This window comes from Crotalus tigris, unplaced genomic scaffold (assembly GCF_016545835.1).
Source record: "Crotalus tigris isolate CLP2741 ecotype Arizona unplaced genomic scaffold, ASM1654583v1 scf7180000017605.3043972, whole genome shotgun sequence".
Classification (NCBI taxonomy): domain Eukaryota; kingdom Metazoa; phylum Chordata; class Lepidosauria; order Squamata; family Viperidae; genus Crotalus; species Crotalus tigris.
The window spans coordinates 1,051,603-1,071,259 of record NW_024096508.1 but is presented as its reverse complement, the minus strand read 5'-3'; the positions used below and the strand labels follow the sequence as shown (position 1 = coordinate 1,071,259).

Genomic DNA, 19,657 nt, shown 5'->3' with positions numbered 1-19,657 from the left:
GCACATGTGTAGAATTAGATGTTTCTAGGTGCTTTTGGGGGCAAGGGGGAGGGTGTTTTTTTTTAGTTAAATAGATTGCGGCACAGTCGCTATCCTGTGAATCTGAACTGTTTTACCTGCACCTCCTCAGTTCAGTGGTTTACGATTAGGAAGGATGTTCCTGGCAGGTTGTCAAATACAAAACTGAAGTGGTCTCATAAAAAATTCAGTCTTTTTATTGAATTCATAGAATAGCCTATAAAACATTAGCAGTTACTGTCAGATATTAACACACACGCAAACACACTTCTCTCTCATGCAGCCCCAGAATATGAAGAGTGGAAGGTAAATCTGAAGCATTTCAGCATATTCTTACATAAATCTTAAAAAAGTCATGCACCATGTCAGAAGCAACAAGAGGTGGCAGAATATTAGATTTTCTAAAATACCTTTAGCAATTTTGCATGGCTCCTAAGAACAGGCAAGGATATTCATTTTTTTCCCATTCTGCTTCCTATAGTATTTCCAGAAGTCATTCTAGACTGTTCTCTGTTTGAGTTAAGGTGGTTTATCCCTCACCCCATTCCACTTTTTAAAAGTTTTTTTTTTCTGGTAAAATAGTGATGGAGTAAGGCTATATTTATATGGTCATATTTCTTTTATAATGTTGCTCCAATCACCAGAATATATATCCCTGTCATAGCACCATTTCTTTTTGGCAATATATAAAATTGTTTTCATTGTGAAAAAAAATACAGTAGTAAAGATTTGAGGTATAACTTAAAAATACTAGATAATTTTGTTCTAAGTTAAACCACTTAATTCCCTCCAGTACATATTAACGGTCCCGATACAGCTGGAGGAGTCTTTTGCATGATGTGCAATAATCTCAGGAAGTGGAACTCTTCTTCCAGCTGCCGCAGTGGAATTTATTTCCTCCCCTTCCCTCTACTTAATAGCTTATTTTCTTCCTGCAAAAATAAAAATGAAAATGATTCCATAAGGGCTGCTGCTGGCTGGCAATGATGGATCACATAGACAATAGGTGGTCAATAACCAATAGTGCAGTTTTTCTCTAAGAAGAGTTTTGCCTTTTCCTATTTGATTCATGAGCTTCCTTGTGCAGAGACTGCAAAATGACTGTTGGGTTCTGTAGGCACCAGTATCTCATCAAGGCTAGAAGGGAAGAATTTGCTAGACTGGCTTTAAGAAGCAGCAGCAACAAATAGGAAAAGAAGCCCAGGGACTCCATGAAGGATAAAGACTACAAATAATTCTCCACTTGCAACCATTCATTTAGTGATCGAAGTTAACAGCAGCACTGAAAAAAAGTGACTTATAACCATTTTTCACGCTTAACGGCCCCTGCATCATCCCCACGGTCATGTGTTCAAAATTTGGATGCTTGGCAACTTGTTCCTATTTACGGCATTTATGGGGTCATGTGATCACCTTTGTGACCTTCTGACAAGCAAAGTCAATGGGGAAGCCAGATTCACTTAACCATTTTACTAACTTAACAACTGTAGAGATTCATTTAACAACTGTGGCAAGAAAAGTCATAAAATGGGGCAAAATTCACCTAACTGTCTTGCTTAGCAATAGAAATTTTGGGCTGAATTGTGGTTGTTGAAGTTGAGGACTACCTATATTCTTTCTCAGCTGCTGTGTCCTGAATTGGCATAAAACCGTAAGAAAAATAGCAAGCCTTGTGTTCTAATCCATCTTGCCTTTTCTTGGAACCTGTCAGATGAGTTAGAGACTTAAGAAATCTGGAATAATTCTCCAGTTTTAAGTGTGCCTCCAATATAATCAGACACCTTCAAAATACTAAAATAGCTTTTTGACATGCATTTATGAATGTTCGCCTTTTGCTATGATTGTGCCAAATGTTTAAACAGTTTCAGGATAAGGTTTGTTTTTGCAGATTTAACTGACAGACATAAAACATTCAGACCCTCACCCTTTTCAATTGTATAGGTGCCATTTTCTCCATTACAAGGTCATCCTGGCCAGCCAGGGATCATGAAAATTAGAGCATCTTACAACCACACAGCTCTTTAGGAAGCCATTTTGATTATCCCAATGCCTTCTAGACTGCAGGGAGGGAATGTCTTATTACCAAGGCAACCAAGACATGGTTTTCGTATTCTGTTAACGGTAGCTCAAGCCATTGCAGAACAAGATAAATGCAGGGTTGTTTCCTATAATGCTAATGATTCTGATGCATTTCTAAAAAGAAATTCCATGAGCAAAGATGTGGGATTATTTCTCCTGTTCCCTTCCCCCTCCTACCCTTAAATCCTGCCCCAACATTTATAGTTAATTCCTGATTTTTACCTCCTGGACAGTATGGGTGAACTATGGTTATTCCATAGAGATGTGTCCGCTGATCTGGAAGATACTCGCCCATAAAAGCACCAGTGTCTTTGTTCACAGCTATAATACCATCCCTGTGCAAAGAAATTGAATGGCACATGAGGTTTGTGTCAAAACTAAGTACAGTCAGACCTGTTTAATATTTGCAGAGGACAACATCAGGGAATCCAAGGGCAAGACTCTAGTTTGGAAAGTTGGGGAAAAAAAACTAGATGAAGGCAATGACAAATCATATTGTTGCCAAGAAAGCTAAATAGCTTACCAGATCACTAGGAAATTGGTTTGAGGGAGGTTTTTTTTTTTTTCTATTTACCAACCTGAATTGCATTAAAGAAATGTGGCAGTTGCCCACATCAGAACAAGTGGATCGAATCCAAATCTAAATCTAATCCTTTGAAGATTGTTAAACATTCCAAATTCTGAGAGACACATAAGCAGAATTGTAATATAGAAAGCATGAAGAGGTATAATTGCCATTTGGTTATAAATTTCTGAGGTCTCTTTTTCTCACAGAGCCAATAAGCAAAAACATGAGGTCATTTGTTCTAACTTCCTCGTCCCCTACATTTTGCAGGTTTCCTGCCTTAGAGTAGCGACTGACAACCTTTGATACCAGGGACGGGTTTCTGGGAAAACATTTTTTTCACAGACTGGCGGGGGGGGGGGAGATGGTTTCACATACTACCTATACCTCACATGCACAGATGAAGCTCCGCTCACTTGTGTGGGCTGGTTCCTAATAGGCCACAGACTGGTACTGATTCACGAACCGGGAGTTGGGGACCCCTGCCTTAGAAATATGTTCTTTTATGATATATTCATTTTACATCAGTCATAAAATAGAGATATGAAGGAGAGAACTGTTCCCCAAATATTTTCTATATATGTTTGCTGGGGAAAGCCCACTTTGTACGCAATTTTTCTAATCTGAATATATTGCCCTCATAAGAAGATATCACACATTTAATGGAGCAGATTTCTAGATTGGTCTTTTAATTCAAACCTTACACTTTGAGAAGATCCTACCTTCTCCAGTCTGTATGATAGAAGTGATTGACATAGCTGATGATGCTGAAGGGATAGTTGAGGTTATTCTGAATGACCCGCCTTCCTGTTCCGTTGGGTGATATGCATTCCAGCTTCTTGGTTCCTTTTCAAACAAAGAGACTTGGATCAGGAATAAAGTTCTCTATGTTTTTCTTGCTCAAATGGATAATTGTAACTGCATCATCTTGATTACAGAATTAGATTTATCATGTGTGATGTCGTTAAGAAATCTCCAGAGTGTCAAAAGACTTATCCCTACAGAAGTGGTCACTTGATGTATTTTTGTCTATTGATGCCAGAGCAACCTAACCTTGATAATTGTCCACCAACATCATCCTTTCCTAGAAGATGTTCTTGGAAGCAATCCTTTTCTCGCACTAAGAGAGTGCTCATTCCCGTATTAAAACTGATGATGGCAGTATCTACTGTAAGGCCAGCCCTTTGCATGCTATATATTAATATTATGGTCTAGGAATCCCAAGAAGGCTTCTAGGGTTCTGTTATTTCAGTTAAAAGCATCATGATGGTCAAAGGCTTTTTGGTACACTTTTGGCAAGCACTGCATTTTGTCCAGGCAAAACAGGTTGATCTTTTCTGCTTTTCGGGGGGAAAGTGTGATAACCTTTCCACTTCTATAGGCAGATTCTTTTATTTAAGATTTGTATCCAGGCAGCATCAATATGATTGCTGATCATGAGTACACAATCCAGCACAGATCTGATTTTGAAACTATTCCAAGTTATATAAACATAGATTGACAAAACTTTGACTCTAGCTCAAAACACTGAAAATAATAGCAGAATAATTTGGATAATCTCAATTTCTGATTGCCGGCATAGAGGGAGCTGGAGCTTTTCAGTTACATAATTATATGTGGGTTCACATAACACATTACACTAAGATAAAATAAGTAATTACATTATGTATCAAGATCCTAGCCATTGACTTAAAAAGTTATAAACCAGGACATTGGATTAAATCAACCTACACTTTGTTTGAATCTTACAGTTGAGGAGACACATTCATTTTGTTAACACAGATTTAGAACATCCTATTTCAGCTCAGAAGTTCATTTTTTAAAAAAGCAAATTGTAAATTTAGGTTCCTCAATCTAACTACAGGATGATGGTGGTGGTGATGATTCTACAAGCTGGGAAATGTAAATAACTCTGTGCCTATGACTTTATGTTAATCTCTAAATACCTTGAATAAAAATGGAACATGTGAGATGCAATTGTTTTGACTAGGAGTCTCCAATTTCCTTAAGAAATTTCCCATCTAGCATTTCACACATGCATACTCCCTCCAGTATCTGATTTCAAGCTCACTTTTTATTCTGGTCCTTAGCTCAGCTTCATTCTCCTGTATAAACTAAGGCATTAGGCAAAGAGCTCCCTTACATCTTGTCATCCCGAAGAATCCAGTCCTTCACTCCAAAAACAAGGGAAGATGCTTACACACAAAGTCTGTAAGAGAAAAACCCTCCAAAGCTCCTCTTTGTCTGTACACTGGAGGAGGCAAGGTTAAAGGGCCAGGCACTGCAAGAAGAGACTGGACTTTTGGGCTCATGTCTGATTCACAACATGGCCCACCATTTCCACACAGCCATTGATTAGCCTTCAGTAGGATATATTTTTAACTAAAACCAGAAGGTGAAATATTTTATGCAGAAATCCCATTGTTTTCTCCCAACAAAATCCATGTTACCTGCATCTGCCCAACAAATCAGTTTTGAAAAATGATCAAAGGTCAACCCATTTGGCAGCCCAATGTCTTGGTTGACCAAAATCCGTCTGTTTTCTCCAGTCACTGTTGATGTTTCAATTTTGGGAGCTTCACGATTCCAGTCTGTCCAATAAAGATTCCTAAAAGGCAACCACGATTGGTCATGTTTTAAAAGCAGTTAAGCAAAAAGAGAAGAGAGGAAAAATGGCATGGGATCTGACTACTACATGCCTCCTCCCAAGAGAACAATCTCATGTTAAGAGATAATGTACAAAACTTGTCCTAGGCTACCATCTTGACTTACATGAGCCTTCACTAGCCAATATCCATAAGGAGAAAAACTTTTGCAGGAGTAATTAGGAATTCACATAAGTTGCTTTGGATCTGGTTTTAATTGCTTTTATTACGTAAAGCAATTTTCCCTAACCCATTTTTTTCCAGAACGGATGGACTGCAGATCATGTATCCACGCAAATTAAGGGAAACTACTTCAGCATGATTTTGTCACATTTACAGCAATATTGTTTATGTTTGTCAATAGCTCTAAATACAAAATGAATGGGAGAATGGAATGGAATTGTTAAAAAATAAACTTTTAATGATGTTCTCACCATGCTATTTATATCATCTGGGAACTTAATGCACTATATTAGCATAATAGACAATTCTCAGTTTCAATCTTTCATCTCAGCTTCCCCCACCCTTTAGATGAAATGGTAATCATGCTTGTCTATTTTAAGAACCTATGCTCATTATGAAATCATCCATAATCCTAAAGCATAATAGTTTGTTTGAAGTTTAGCACAATGGATAGTCTGGCTACTATTCAATCCAGCAGATTTCATCTGGGCTTTGGAAAGATTGCTAAGAGGGTGGTTGGCTTCCAGTTCTAGAGAATCTTGGAAGAAACAGATTATTTGAACCCTTTTCACTGGGAATTCAGGCAAAGATACTCTACCAAGATAACACATAAAGATGACCGTCCTTGATCTTTCTGTAGCTTTTTATATTATCAAACATTATATCTTTCTGGAGAAATCCACAGTGCTCCGCACTTTCTTTCAGGGCTGGTTCTAGTCAGTATATAGGGGGAAGAATGGTTTAACTCTAGGCCACTCTTTGCTGAGTGCTGCAGAACTCCACTTTTTCCCATTCCTTTAACATCTACATGAAACCATTGGATGAGATCATCTATTAGCATAGGGTGAAGTATCATCAGTACATGACTATGATTCATGAGGTTTTTTTACTAGTTTCTGGCAAAAAATATCATTTGAATGAAGGGAATTCACTTAACAATCTACTGTATTTGCTTAATGACTGCCACACTCTCTTAACAGTGGCAAAAATAGTCTCATGGGTACCTCGATTTACAACAGTAATGATTTATGACCAGATTTCTGATCCTAATTGTGATTGTAAATCAAAGACTATCTGTAATGACAACTAAGTTCAGTTAGTCAGAGATAAATATCCACAAAATATATATAAACATCCTTTTTTGCTTTGTCTTTTTCTTCTTTACCCAAAGCTGACATACCATCAAGACAGGCCCAACCACTTACCCATGGATGGGATCCACTGCAATGGCACGAGGGTTAACAAGATCACTGGCAAAAAGCACTCGCCGTTCTGTGCCATCCACCTTGGCACTCTCCACTTTGTCCAAGCCACTGTCCGTCCAAAACATGGTTCTTCGGAGGTGGTCAATGGCAAGACCTTCTGGGCTAATCAGCCCTAAAGGAGGGGAAACAAGTAAAGCATTTACTGGACTTTAGGAACACTCAATCATTGGGCTGATTTAAATAATTTATTTAATAAATAAATAATTTTGGCACAAGCTGTTATACAATTTATAGATTTTTTTTTTGTTCAATGTGGTGTTTAATGCTCCTCACTCTTCACAGATCACTGACTATGGCTGCCAGTGTGCGAGTGTACTATATCTGTATTTTCTCAACCTGTCCTATGCGTAACATCAATAAATGCATAAATCAGTGTTGTGTGCTATTTAGGATACTGGATTAGGATCAGAAAGACTCACATACAAGTCCTTCCTTAGTCGTGGAAGCTGAAAACACCTATCTCTATGCCTCCTTTTGGCTTTGTTCATACAACATGCTTCATCTATTCAACCATGAAAAAGTTAAGCAAGATTTAACATTAAGCAACTTTAATGTTAAATCGAACAGGTTACACATATGCAATTGCTGGGTTTTCATCCTGGTTATTTTAAAGTGTGAACACGGTGATTATCTGATTTGCAGCTTTAAAGCCATACAGATTCATTCCTGCATACAGATGTATACATATTCTGTATGATTTTGTATGATTCATACAGAATTTACAGAATAACAAGTTGGGAGGGACCTTGGGAGTCTTCTAGTCCAACTTCCTGTTCAAGCACGGGGCTATATACCATTCTGGACAAATGACTGCCCAATCTCTTCTTTAAAAGCTTCAATGATAGAGCATCCACAACTTTTGGAGGCAAGCCATCCAACCGATTAATTGTTCTCACTGACAAGAAATTACTCCTTAACTTTAGGCTGGATATCTTTTTGACAGGCTTCTATCCATTACTTCTTGTCCTGTCCTCAGCTGCTTTGGAAAATAGGTGACCCCCCTCCTCTCTGTGACAGCTGCTTAAATGTTGGAAGACTGCTATCACGTCACCCCTAGTCCTTCTTTTCGTTAGACTAAACTAGACAGTTTTTAGCCTTTAGTCGCTTAATCATCTTTGCTGTTCTGCTCTGTGTTCTCAACACAGAGATAAATTTCAGTTTGCAATGGCTTGCATTAATAATATCAGCAATAATGTTAAGTCAGTAGGCCTGTTTGTGAGCTGTTTTGTCAATAGTGTTTCTATTTTGCCTTGGTTGGTGGGTTTCTGCGGCAGAATGGTGAAAAATATTAATTAATAGGCACAAATTATATTACATTATAAAATATTACATTCACTGATTCAAGTAATATGCAGAGCTCACCACCAGACCCCACTTTCTCCTCCCTTTTTAGGGAAGCAACCTTAAATCGTATACTTCAGATAACTGAACAGCCACAGACATTGTCAAAAGATATTGTCATCTCCATCAATTTCCTACAGAAGTTCCTAATTACTATTAAGTCAGCTGTTCTTTGGAAAAGAAATCAATCAGAAGCAGTGCCAGTCACCATTATCTCATTATTTACACATCCAGGTTTGGTTGGGAAGGGAGTGTTTGCTTTTAAAAGACAGAGAGGATTTGAGCAGAGCTCTCACACACTCAGTGGATTCACTTAATGACCTCAGCATTTGCTTAACTATTGCCACAAAAAAGGTTGTAAAATCAGGTCGGTCACATGATTATCCACTTTATGACTGTGTCAGGTCCATTACACGTTCATAAATTGTAGTGAAGCTGTTTGTAGGTCTTCCTATGGAAGTTCTACCAGATGATCATCCCACATGTCCCTCCGTCAGCTGACAGAGCAAACAACTTTATTCAGACAATTGATAAACTACCATACTTTACCTCAGCCTGAAACTTTTTTAATTAAAATTACAATATAAATAAATTTCATGAAATTTATGTTTTATAACTGACTAGGGCTGTTTAAGCTGTGTCTAGAAATGATCAATAGAGGCAAAAAGACAATGTGGCAAAAAGGCAATTCATATCATAATGGAGAGGGACACTTTTTATTTATTGCCCTTATTAGCGTGTTTAACTTGGGTGTATGTAAACATGAAAAAGCTACTCTGCTATTATGAATGCACATGGCTAAACAAATATTTTTGCTTTGCTTTAGGTCAGAAATGGTCTGAATACATCAGGGTGGCTTAAAACCAATAGGGCTGTCAGGATCCTCTAAGCCAGCGGTTCTCAACCTGTGGGTCGTGACCCCATTTGGGGTCGAACGACCATTTCATGGGGGTCGCCAAAGTCCTGGAGTTTTTCCTCATAAAATCCTTGTGAAATGCAGTCCGGCATTTTTTTGTTTTGTTTTTTTTCCTCTTTTTCATGAGCTGTGCTACTCCCTCTTATTCTATTGGCTTTTGAAAGCCAATAGAATAGACTCTATTCAAGAGAGTCTATTCTACTGGAGTTCAAAAGCCAATATTCTATTCAATATTCTATTCAATAAGTCTATTCTATTGGCGGGCGCCCTCGGCCTGCCCGGCGTGCACTCCAGCTGCAGGAGAGGAGGTGGAGCGTGCGCGCCAGAGAGAAAAAAAATAAAAAGTGAGAGAGAGAATGAGAGTGAGCAAACCCCGACCCTCCTCCTGCCCCTGCCCGCAGGGAAATACAGGTAGTCCTCAACTTACGACCACATGGTTGGGGGTTGCGGCATTAGGAAGGTTGAGAACCACTGCTCTAAGCTGACTAGCTGGTTGCTTTACAATGCATTTTCTGTTCTGCTACCCAAAAATCTTTTCCTTGGGTATGTGATGTTGACTTTCTGCCACAACACCTTTGCCTAGCTTTCTTTAAGAAAATACACATACAGACATATACAGGTTTCTGTTGAAGCAGAATGATAAAAACTTTGTACATGTCAAGTGGTTTGGGCTTTAAAAATCTGGGCTAAGAAAACTCCTTCACAACCCCAACTATGGATTATATTAGTCCAGGGAATGTCAAATACCTACCTGAACTAACAATGGTCTCTGGATCTGCACTCTGCTCCAGACTTGCCCGACTAATAGTCCGCGCTGCAACATCTGTCCAGTAGATCATTTTCTCCCTGCAGTCATAGTCAATCCCTACCATGATGGAACCCTACAATGAAGGATACAAAACACGTACAAAATAATGACCAGTTCTACAATTATCTCAATGGCCTGTTGATGGAAAAGGCACTTTGCTCCTAATTATAAAATGTTGGATTATTATATCATCTGCTGTCTTCTTTTATGATTTTTATAGTCCTTAATGAGCAATGTAGCTGAAGACTATGTTGGACATAGTGGACTTCAGCTTTGTTTAAATTGTAAAAAGCAACGAAAGAGTCATTTTGAGCACTTGGCTCCTGGCTAACCTTCACAGCTGTTTGCAGGGTCCCATGGTAAAGTGACCACTGTTTTGCTGGTTTCGAGCATTTATTTCTGGTTTCCAGCAAAAAACACCCACTGGGGAAAACAGATTTGCTTAATGACCACCATGTTCACTTAGTGACTGTTATAAAAAATGGTAATAACTTCAATCTGATCACACGATGCCTCAATTTACAACTGCAACAATTTATGACCACAATTCCAGGCTTAATTATAGTTGTAAGTCAAGGACTGTCTTTAATTTGAATTTCTTTGCGGAGCAGAGGGTAGCTCCAATGGGCCCTTCCAATTCTATCCGGTTCTATGACAATGTTAAGTGTCACACAGATGGGCTACATTTTGGGCGGGGGGCATCTGAGTTTGGGAAGAAAGATGATAAAAGTTTGTTTTGATATTTTTTCACTACTGTAGGCCTATCTGGCTGCTATGTCTCACTTCAAAACAGCAGGAAACCATGTCACTCATTTTTAGCAATTGAAGTTGGAAGGAGATCCAAGATCCATAAAAAAGGAAGTTGGGAAACAATGTCTCTTGGAGCCCCTGATTCCAGCAACCTCCTTAACTAAAATCCAGTCTCTAAGACTTGCCCCACCTTGTATGAAATACATTACATGCAGAGAGAGAACAGTCTTTGCTGCCTCCTTCTTAAACCTTGTTCCATTCAGTGGCAAGGAACCAATTTGCTGTCCCTGAGCATATAGCAAGAATGTTCCGGATCCAGGCAGAATTATTTCAGGACGTGGAGTTGGACGGATGGTTGGAGGAGGGACACTAGGAAGGCCTGTGGGAAAAAGTGAGACATCCAAGTTACACGCTGGGTCACAAGAATGGACCTGCTCCTCCACCCAAGGTCTGGTGGCCTAGATCAGGGGTCTGCAACCTTGATAACTTTAAGACTTGTGGACTTCAGTTCCCAGAATTCCTCAGCCAGCTATACTGGCTGAGGAATTCTGGGAGCTGAAGTCCACAAGTCTTAAAGTTGTCAAGGTTGCAAACCCCTGGCCTAGATCACAACATGAAATAGCCGCCTTACTTTACACTGCCTTTTGAACAATGGCTGCTAACATATGATGGTTTTTCTCCAGCATAAGCTAGGAAGTTAATTTCAACAGCATTTCCTCTTGGATGCATTTAAGATAGGGGTCTTCAAACTTGGCCCTTTTATGACTTATGGACTTCAACTCCCAGAATTCCTCAGCCAGCGTGCCTGGCTAAGGAATTCTTGGAGTTGAAGTCCACAAGTCATAAAAGGGCCAGGTTTGAAGACCCCTGATTTAAGAGTATGTTTTCCCCGTGCACTGTCTCCTGATGATTACCTTTGTGAGATCTGCCTGGTTTTATTCTTTGTTGAATTTATATATTTAATTAGGAAATGTACAAGTAGTGCTCATTTAGCAACTGCCTTGTTCACAGTTAAAACAGTGATAAAAGGTTAACTTTACAACCAATCCTTGCATTTACAATCTTTGCAGATCTTTAAAGCAAAGGAAAGCTGAAGGAAAATTAGATGCAAAGTTGTAGTTTTACTTAATGACTGCTTTGTCTAATGACTGAATTGCCAGTCCCCATTTTGATTGCTAAACAAGGACAACTCTGTAGGCCAACTTTCTGCTAAGCTGAAGGATTAGGTTAGCAATGTACAGTAGCTGCTTTTTAATAAGACTATGTAGGAATTTTTAAATTTAAATTTGAAAGCTGTTCAAGTATTACTCTGGAATTTGAAAGCTATGTAAACATTCTTAAACTGTTACATGAACTACACTAAGTGTGTAACAAACAGCTATTAAGTTTTCTTGTTTAAGATTCCTTTAATTAATTAAAAGGGGGCACCAGTTTGGAATCAGATTTTACACACACATATATATGTATTTTAACAACATAACATAGGTCTACTGGTGCTTTTAAATCTATTCATCTCAAAATACATTTGCTGACTCCCCTCACAAGGAATAGAAGATGCATTTTCCAAGGTGTAAAGATAAAATACACCTTTCATTTCAGAATAATGCAGATTTAAATACTAAATAATTCAATTAACAAGCAACCTGAGATGATTAAATAACATATATTTGATTTAGATTTTTATCCACCCCTTGTAACATCACAGTGTTACCAGACAAATTCCCTGATGCTTCCAAGCTCAAAAAATATTTTAAAAGATTCCCAATTCAGCTGAAGTCCCCATTGCCCCATTGAGCGTTGCCATCCTCTTACATGCAGGGGGTACCCCAGGCTCCGATCGAGTGCCTTGAATTTCCCGGCCATGTTCATCCACACACCAGCAGTAGCCACTATTTCCATGACATTGTAGCGGGTTAAAGTTGCCTAGAGTGTCGCATTGGGGCACATACTGGTCACCCTGTGGTCTGCCTCCATAATGCTCCAGCAGGCTCTGTCTCCAGCGTTCACACATGGTTTGTGGCCTCTGAGTTGGCTCTAAGGATAGAAAGAATTATAGGACTGAAGCTGATACCATATGAACCATGTGAAGCTTGAACTGTGAAAAAGCTATGTATTTACATATCCCTCCCAACTCACTCATGGTGACTCCTAGTGGCTTTTAGAAATAAAACACAAAACACAAAACCCATTAAACCCCAATTCCCTGGCAGGAACAATCTAACAAACTACTTAATGTATTCCATATCACCTGGGGTTCCCAGATCTACTAGCAAAACCACATCTTCAGGGCATTTCAAAAGAGTATCAAGGTAGGGGTCGGTCTTATCTCTGCAGAGATTATATTCCACAGGGAGGGAGCCACAGAAAAGGCCCTTCTTCATCATCACAATAGATAGACCACCTTAACATGCCATGTGTTCCCACTCTAGTAGGTTGGATAGATGTAATTGGGATAAGAAGGTTCTTAAAATAACCTGCCCCAAAATCATGTAGGGCTACATCCGGAAGCAAAACAGCAATCCATTCAGCTCCAGCAAGAGAGGTGATATGTAGACTTGCACAAAACCACACAGGCCACTGCATTTTGAACCACATGTAGCTCCTGGGAAGCACCATACAGAGCATACTGCAATAGTCAAGAGGTGAGGTGACTAGGGTGTTGGTGACCATGAGCAGCTCCAGGAAAGAGCATAATTAATGCAAAACTTGCAGTTGTGCAAAGGCCCTCCTGTCCATGAACGTCACCTGCTTCTTGAAGAGTCCAGGAGAACTCCCAGATTATGCACCGGTTCTCTGTCTGAGGCAGTACAAACCCATCTAAGACCTAAGATGGCAATTGTTCATGGACCAAAGAACCCCAAATCCAGAGTCATTTCTTTTTGCCAGGTTCATTTCAGCCTGTTGCTCCCCATCCAGCTCTTAACAGCTTCTAGGCACTGTGAGAGGGAGGTGAGCATTGCTTAATTCACCATAGGCTGAGACATATACACATACAAAAGGTATGCCTGCAATCAATGCTTCCCACTACCCTAAGAAGTCTCATCCCCAAATGGAGACCTTCAAAGAAAGGCCAGCGGTGGTCTCTGACATGCTTTCAGGGCCTTCAGAGCAACACAATAAAAGGAACCAAGAGCTTTAAAGTTCATACATTTTTCAGTCTGAATTTTGAAAGTTAATCTGATGAATTCTTATTGCTTCTGCAGTGCAAAAACACTAAATGGTAGTCTTTAGCAACTTATTATTTTACAGATGTGCTAAACTGCAGCAGTAGTCCAGGACAACTGGAGGGCATAAAGGTGGAGAGACATACAGGTCTCTCCCATATTTGTCAGATTCTAGAGGACAAATGTAGCAGCTGAGTTTCATTATATTTATTTTATTTACAGAAAAATGTGCTCCTCCTTACCATTCCAATGTTTGGATTATATCATCAGTTCCAAGGGAAAACATATAATACAAATAGGCAAATGTGAAGGATTTTTAAGTTTTTCTAATATGCTGTCCACAAAGGAGGAGTTGGCCCACAAAAAACAAGGAATTCAGAATTGCGGTTCTCAGTTGCCATTGAGTTCAAAGAAGCCACTGATCTAATCCAGATCAGCCCACAAAAAAGAGGAAGTTTCCTCCACAGATTTGTTCTCTCCGCCTTCCAACCTCTTAATTTGACTTATGATGAAATGAAAGCCAAGAAAAGCTAACCATATCTGTAAGATATGCATTTAAAGACAGTGTAAATTGAAGTTAAATTAAGTCCCGGTCATTCTGCTGCATCCTGCATTATTTGCTGGCAAATAAATAAATTTCCACACCATCTGCCTTCTTATCTGGGAAAGGAGCTGAGTTGTTTTGTAGAATTTGGTCTTGCTAGAACAGGGCTTTCCTAAACAGCAAAGAAAAGTGAGCCAAGGACAATGCTGTAGTCCCAAGTTCTTATTTTCCTGTTGGAGGTATAAGAAATTAGTTATGGAAAAATGAAGAGCTCTGTGAATATGCTTTTCGGTTCCCTCCAGGTTCAAGATACATGAAGTTCCTTTAGAGCAATATTTCTCAACTTTGCTGACATATTGGCCTGGGAATTCTGGAAACTGACTTCCACTCATCTTAAAGGTGCCAAGGTTGACACACACTGCTTACAATATGAAAAGACACAAAGTAGAATGAGTTAGATTGTGCAAGATTAAGTGTATAGTAGCAAAAGCAATAGCACTTAGACTTATAGTGCTTAAAGTTTCATAGTGCTTTACAGCCCTCTCTAAGTGTTTTACAGAGTCAGCATATTACCTCCAACATCTGGGTCCTCATTTTACCAACTTTGGAAGGAAGGCTGAGTCAAACTTCAGCTGGTCAGGATCTAACTCGTGGCATTGGGCAGAGTTAGGCTGCAATACTGCATTCTAACCACTGTACCAACACAGCTCCTACAGTACATTTTGGCAAAAACACAACAAATCCACCCTGCAAAAGGCAGCCTCCCCCAAAATCTTACTTTTCATTTACAGAAAATAAAAAACAAAATTTTAAGAGCTATAACTGGTGGAAAATAAGTGAAGCTAACAACAGAGCCAGAACAAAATAAAATCTCTGTTGATTGGAGAAGGAATAAATGTTCTGTGTAAATTCTTACCCCCTTCTCAAAGGCAGGACAATAAACAAAATATTTAAAAAATGCAAAATAAGCTGTGCAAAGTAAAAAAAAAAAAAAAGAGTACCTTTCATATACATACTGAAAGTGAGGAAGGGGAACAGAGGGACAGTTCAGTGAAATATATCTGGGAATAATGTAGAAGGGCAAAGCTTCTCTCTTTCTTCCCAGAAAGTCAAGTCTCAAACTACTAATCAAGAACTTTCAAGGGACGAGGGCAACTCATCTTTTCCTATTAGTCTATTAAAAACACATTGAGAAAAGGTGAGCAATCTCTCAGTTCTCAGTTCAGATGGAGAAAAAAAATGTTTCCTTCTCTGATTTTAGAGAAGACAGGACAGACAGATTCTGTTTGCAATTCACTGCGCCAAAGATTTGTCTAAATCAGGGGTGTTCAACCTTGACAACTTTAAAACTTGTAGACTTCACCTCCCAGAATTCCTCAGCCAGCGTGGTCTAAATCACATAGAAATGCCAAACGGTACAGAGAAATAATGAACTACGTCTTCTATTTTAACTGTATTGTAATGTTATGTGTTTTAAGTGCTTCTGTTGTTTTATTGTTGGAAAGAGTTGTTAGCGGCTTAAGGCTATACACATTTCAGAAACAAACCTGGAATCCTGCAGCGTGGTGGGGCGGCACCTGGAGGGATTCTGCTCCCAGGAATCTCCTGGCCATCAGTGTCAACGCACCAGCACTGCCCAGTGCTGCTGTGGCACTGCAGTGGCCGGTAGTTTCCTTTTTCATCACATTCAGGCACGTGAGGCCCTCCGGGAATGGGAGAACCCCTCTGGCTGGAATATAATCGCTCATGTTGACAGCGGGTCAGTCCCGTCACACTCTCTGTGGGTCAGAAGGAAACGAGGCTGTAACACTGAGTTCTCAGCAGCAAGAGGGAGCTTTCAAAAGCATCTCCCATGATGGACAGCCCAGGAGCCAGGAAGAATGGCTAGCAAGCTTATCAACTCAGCATGCAGATTTTCTGCAGGTTTCAATTATTACTATATAATATAGAAGTATCAATAATGATATTTTTAGGTGCTGGAATTTTTGGGCCCTAGATGTTACCTTGTCTTATTGTAAGCTGCTGTGAAGCCCGGTGGGAGACAGCAGCATATAGATGTGATAGAACAGGGGTTCTCAACCTTGGCAATTTTAAGACTTGTGGACTTCAACTCCCAGAATTCCTCAGCCAGCTTTGCTGGCTGAGGAATTCTGGGAGTTGAAGTCCACAAGTCTTAAAGTTGCCAAGGTTGAGAACCCCCGTGACAGAAGGAGGAGGATGCACACTATTAGCACAACTTGGAAATCCACCCCCAGCTAAAGAAACGTATACAGGCAGTCCTCAACTTACAACTGTTTATTTAGTTGAGATGTGTTTGAATATTAGTTCAACAGTAAACAATTGGATTATTGTTTATTTAGTGACCATTCAAAGTTACAACGGCACTGAAAAAGTGACCTATGACCATTTTCACACTTATGACTATTATAGCATCCCCGTGGTCATGTGATCAAAATTTAGTTGCTTGGCAACTGACTCATATTTATGATGGGTTCCAGTGTCCTGGGGTCATGTGATCACCTTTTGTCCCAAAGCTGCTTTTTCAAGAGGCAACTGGACTTTCTTGTTTTTCTTTGAAGACATTTCACTTCTCATCCAAGGAGTTTCTTCAGCTCTGAGTGGATGGTGGGGAACGGAAGGATTTATATTCCTTGTAGGCAGCTGGTCATTTGCACCAGTTATAAATCCTTCCATTCCCCACCATCTAGTCAGAACTGAAGAAGCTTCTGGATGAGAAGTGAAATGCCTTCAAAGAAAAACAAGGAAGTTCAGTTGCCTCTTAAAAAGCACCTTTGGGACAACCATGACCTGGATGACAGAGAATCTCCATTTAGGTATCACACCTTTTGTAACCTTGAGACAAGCAACGTCAATGGGGAAGCCACTTAACAACCGTCTTACTAACTTAATAACTGCAGTAATTCATTTAACAAGTGTGGCAAGAAAGGTCGTAAAATGGGGCAAAACTCACTTAACAAATATCTCACAGAAAGTTTGGGCTCAGCTGTGATCGTAAGTCAGTAACCTGTACTTGGGTAACTGTACTTGGGGAGCTGAAGAAGGTCTTACACTGAAAGATGAGGATGGATGGGCATTTGGATGGTTTTGTAACTATCCCACTTTTGGATCAGTACCTGGAGTGCACTGAAAACCATCTCCCACATAGCCAGCCCGACAGCTGCAGGAGAAGGAGCCAGGTGAATTGTGGCAAATGGCAGCTTGGTGGCATTTTCCTTCCAGGCATTCATCCACGTCTGTCAAAGAGGCAGAAAACATGAAGACTGGATTCAGTTTGGATTCAGTCTGAACTAGAGGTGTACACCAGAATGGTTTTCCACTGTCAAGATTTTGTGCAAAGTTTGCCAGTTTCAAAGTTGTACATATATGTTTGCTTGGCTGTTCCCAAAAAATTGAGAAGCAGAGATTTCATGGTTCTTCCACACTCACAAAGAAGGTAGCCCAAATCCTTGTGTTGAATGTGGATATTCAGATGAAGATGCTAAGCAAAAGCATGCTCACTTGAGAATTTCCACAATTTAGAATTAGAGCCAGTTTGGTCTAGGGCAGCAGCGCCCAACCTTTTCTATACCGTGCACCCCTAGAATGCCTCTGATATATTCTCGCACTCCCTACAAACGTTTGTAATAACGGCAATGAATTATGCATATACACTATAGTTTTGAAAAGACAAGTTTTCGCACCCCCTGGAATATTGTTTTACACTCCTGGTTGGGAACCCCTGCTCTAGTGATTAAGGCATCAGGCTAAAAGCCAGGAGACAGTGAGACTAGTCCCACCTTAAGCATGAATGCCAGCAAGGTGACTTTGGGCCAATCACCAGGAGACTGTGAATTCTAGTCCCATTTTAGGCATGAAAGTTAGCTGGATAATTCTGGCCCAGTCACTCTCTCTCAACCCAGCTCACCTCACAGGATTGTTGTAGAAAAATTGGAGAAAAGAATCTGATATGTGTTTGCTGCCCAGAGTTATTTATAAAAATAATAAAGGCAGGAACTAATTAACTAAATAAATAAATTCAGAATTTTCCAGTCCATCTCTCTGGTCTGGATACACAGAAACATTTTTATCTCTAATCCAACGTCAACAATTTCTTGATAGACTGATATCCCAATGATTGATTGGAGGAGTTGATGGAGGACTGTATTTTTCAGACTTACATTTTCTGTCAATATACTTTACGAAAAAATGGAATTAGCTCAGCTGGATTGTGATTCCTGTCTGATTAATCTGGTGAGGCTGATTTCAATTTTGCAAGTCTGAAAGGCTAATTCCCCCCCCCATCTCCTTTACAGCCTGAGAAACTAGAGAGGGTCTTTTCTGAGCCTTTTGCCCCTCCCACTATGTTGCCCACTGTCTCTTATTTGACTGTTCCCTTGGTAGCATCTCTTCATCCAGTCTCCCAAGGTCTTTCCCACATGCCATTACAACTATCTGTCAATTACCTGTGCAGTTGTGCCCATCACCAGCATAGCCAGTTAGGCATAGGCAGCTGAATGAAACACCTCCCTGATAGACACATCGTGCCCGATCAGCTGAATCGCAGTTGTGAGTACCTTTCTCGCAAGGATTGGGTGGTGGAGCAATAGCTGAAAAGGTTAAAATTGAGAGAGGAGGAGAAGTCAGTTGCTGCACTGCAGTTCATTTTCCCTTCAAGGGAATTGATGGGAAGCCCTTGAGGATTTCCAGCAGAGATTAGACAGGCATTTGTATTCCTGTGCTGAGCAAGCAATCGGGTTGAGTGGCCTCAATGACTCTTTCAACTCAATTGACTCTTTCTAGGTTACAGGTGTGTCATCTAAGTCACCATGGACAACCTTTTCATAGTCAGGAGCTGCTCTTAGCATGTTCTGCAGGGGAAAAGTTTGCAATGGGAAAAGCAGTGATATTACATGGGTAGGATTTGCTGGGCACTAAGACTGTCTATGTGTCATGGGCTGTGGGTAGACTTTAAAGAAGCAGAATAGGAAAAGCATTGACACCTTAGGACTTTGGGGTTGAAGAAGACTTCTGAGAATGGTCAGCCAAGAAAAAAACCAATGAATCATTGAACAAATCAGCCCAGAGTTCTCACTTGGGGCAAGTTATCCTACAAGGGGGCCTTGGTGTTCTCTGAGCTTGGTTGTTTTCTTGTAGACATTTCATTACCCAAACTAGGTAACATCATCAATGCTAGTCTAGCACTGATGATGTTACCTAGTTTGGGTAATGAAATGTCTGCAAGAAAACAATGAAGCTCAGAGAGCACCAAGGACCCCACAATTCAATCCTGAGCTACAAATATTCTCCTTTGTCAAATTATCCTATTTCAGACACCTTATGTCAGGGGTACCAAACCTGCAACATCACGTGACACGACAT

General features: G+C 40.0%; 1 protein-coding gene across 2 annotated transcripts in view; it reads right to left on the bottom strand.

Moving 5' to 3' along the window:
* Positions 1-189: 189 nt before the first annotated feature.
* NID2 (nidogen 2) overlaps positions 190-19,657 on the bottom strand; it is a 58,865-nt gene continuing 39,397 nt past the window's right edge. Inside the window, exons 11-21 of one of the 2 annotated variants that reach the window (XM_039320901.1) lie at positions 18,742-18,885; positions 17,413-17,532; positions 15,826-16,056; positions 12,383-12,604; positions 10,780-10,949; positions 9,764-9,893; positions 6,696-6,867; positions 5,113-5,270; positions 3,385-3,508; positions 2,320-2,432; positions 190-950 (exon numbers count right to left, since the gene is read on the bottom strand). In XM_039320901.1, the coding sequence (XP_039176835.1) occupies positions 940-950; positions 2,320-2,432; positions 3,385-3,508; positions 5,113-5,270; positions 6,696-6,867; positions 9,764-9,893; positions 10,780-10,949; positions 12,383-12,604; positions 15,826-16,056; positions 17,413-17,532; positions 18,742-18,885 (1,595 nt within the window). In that variant the 3' untranslated portion in view covers positions 190-939. Of the gene's footprint in view, positions 951-1,515; positions 2,433-3,384; positions 3,509-5,112; positions 5,271-6,695; positions 6,868-9,763; positions 9,894-10,779; positions 10,950-12,382; positions 12,605-15,825; positions 16,057-17,412; positions 17,533-18,741; positions 18,886-19,657 lie in introns of those variants that run through there. The other variant, XM_039320892.1, reaches the window with a different exon arrangement.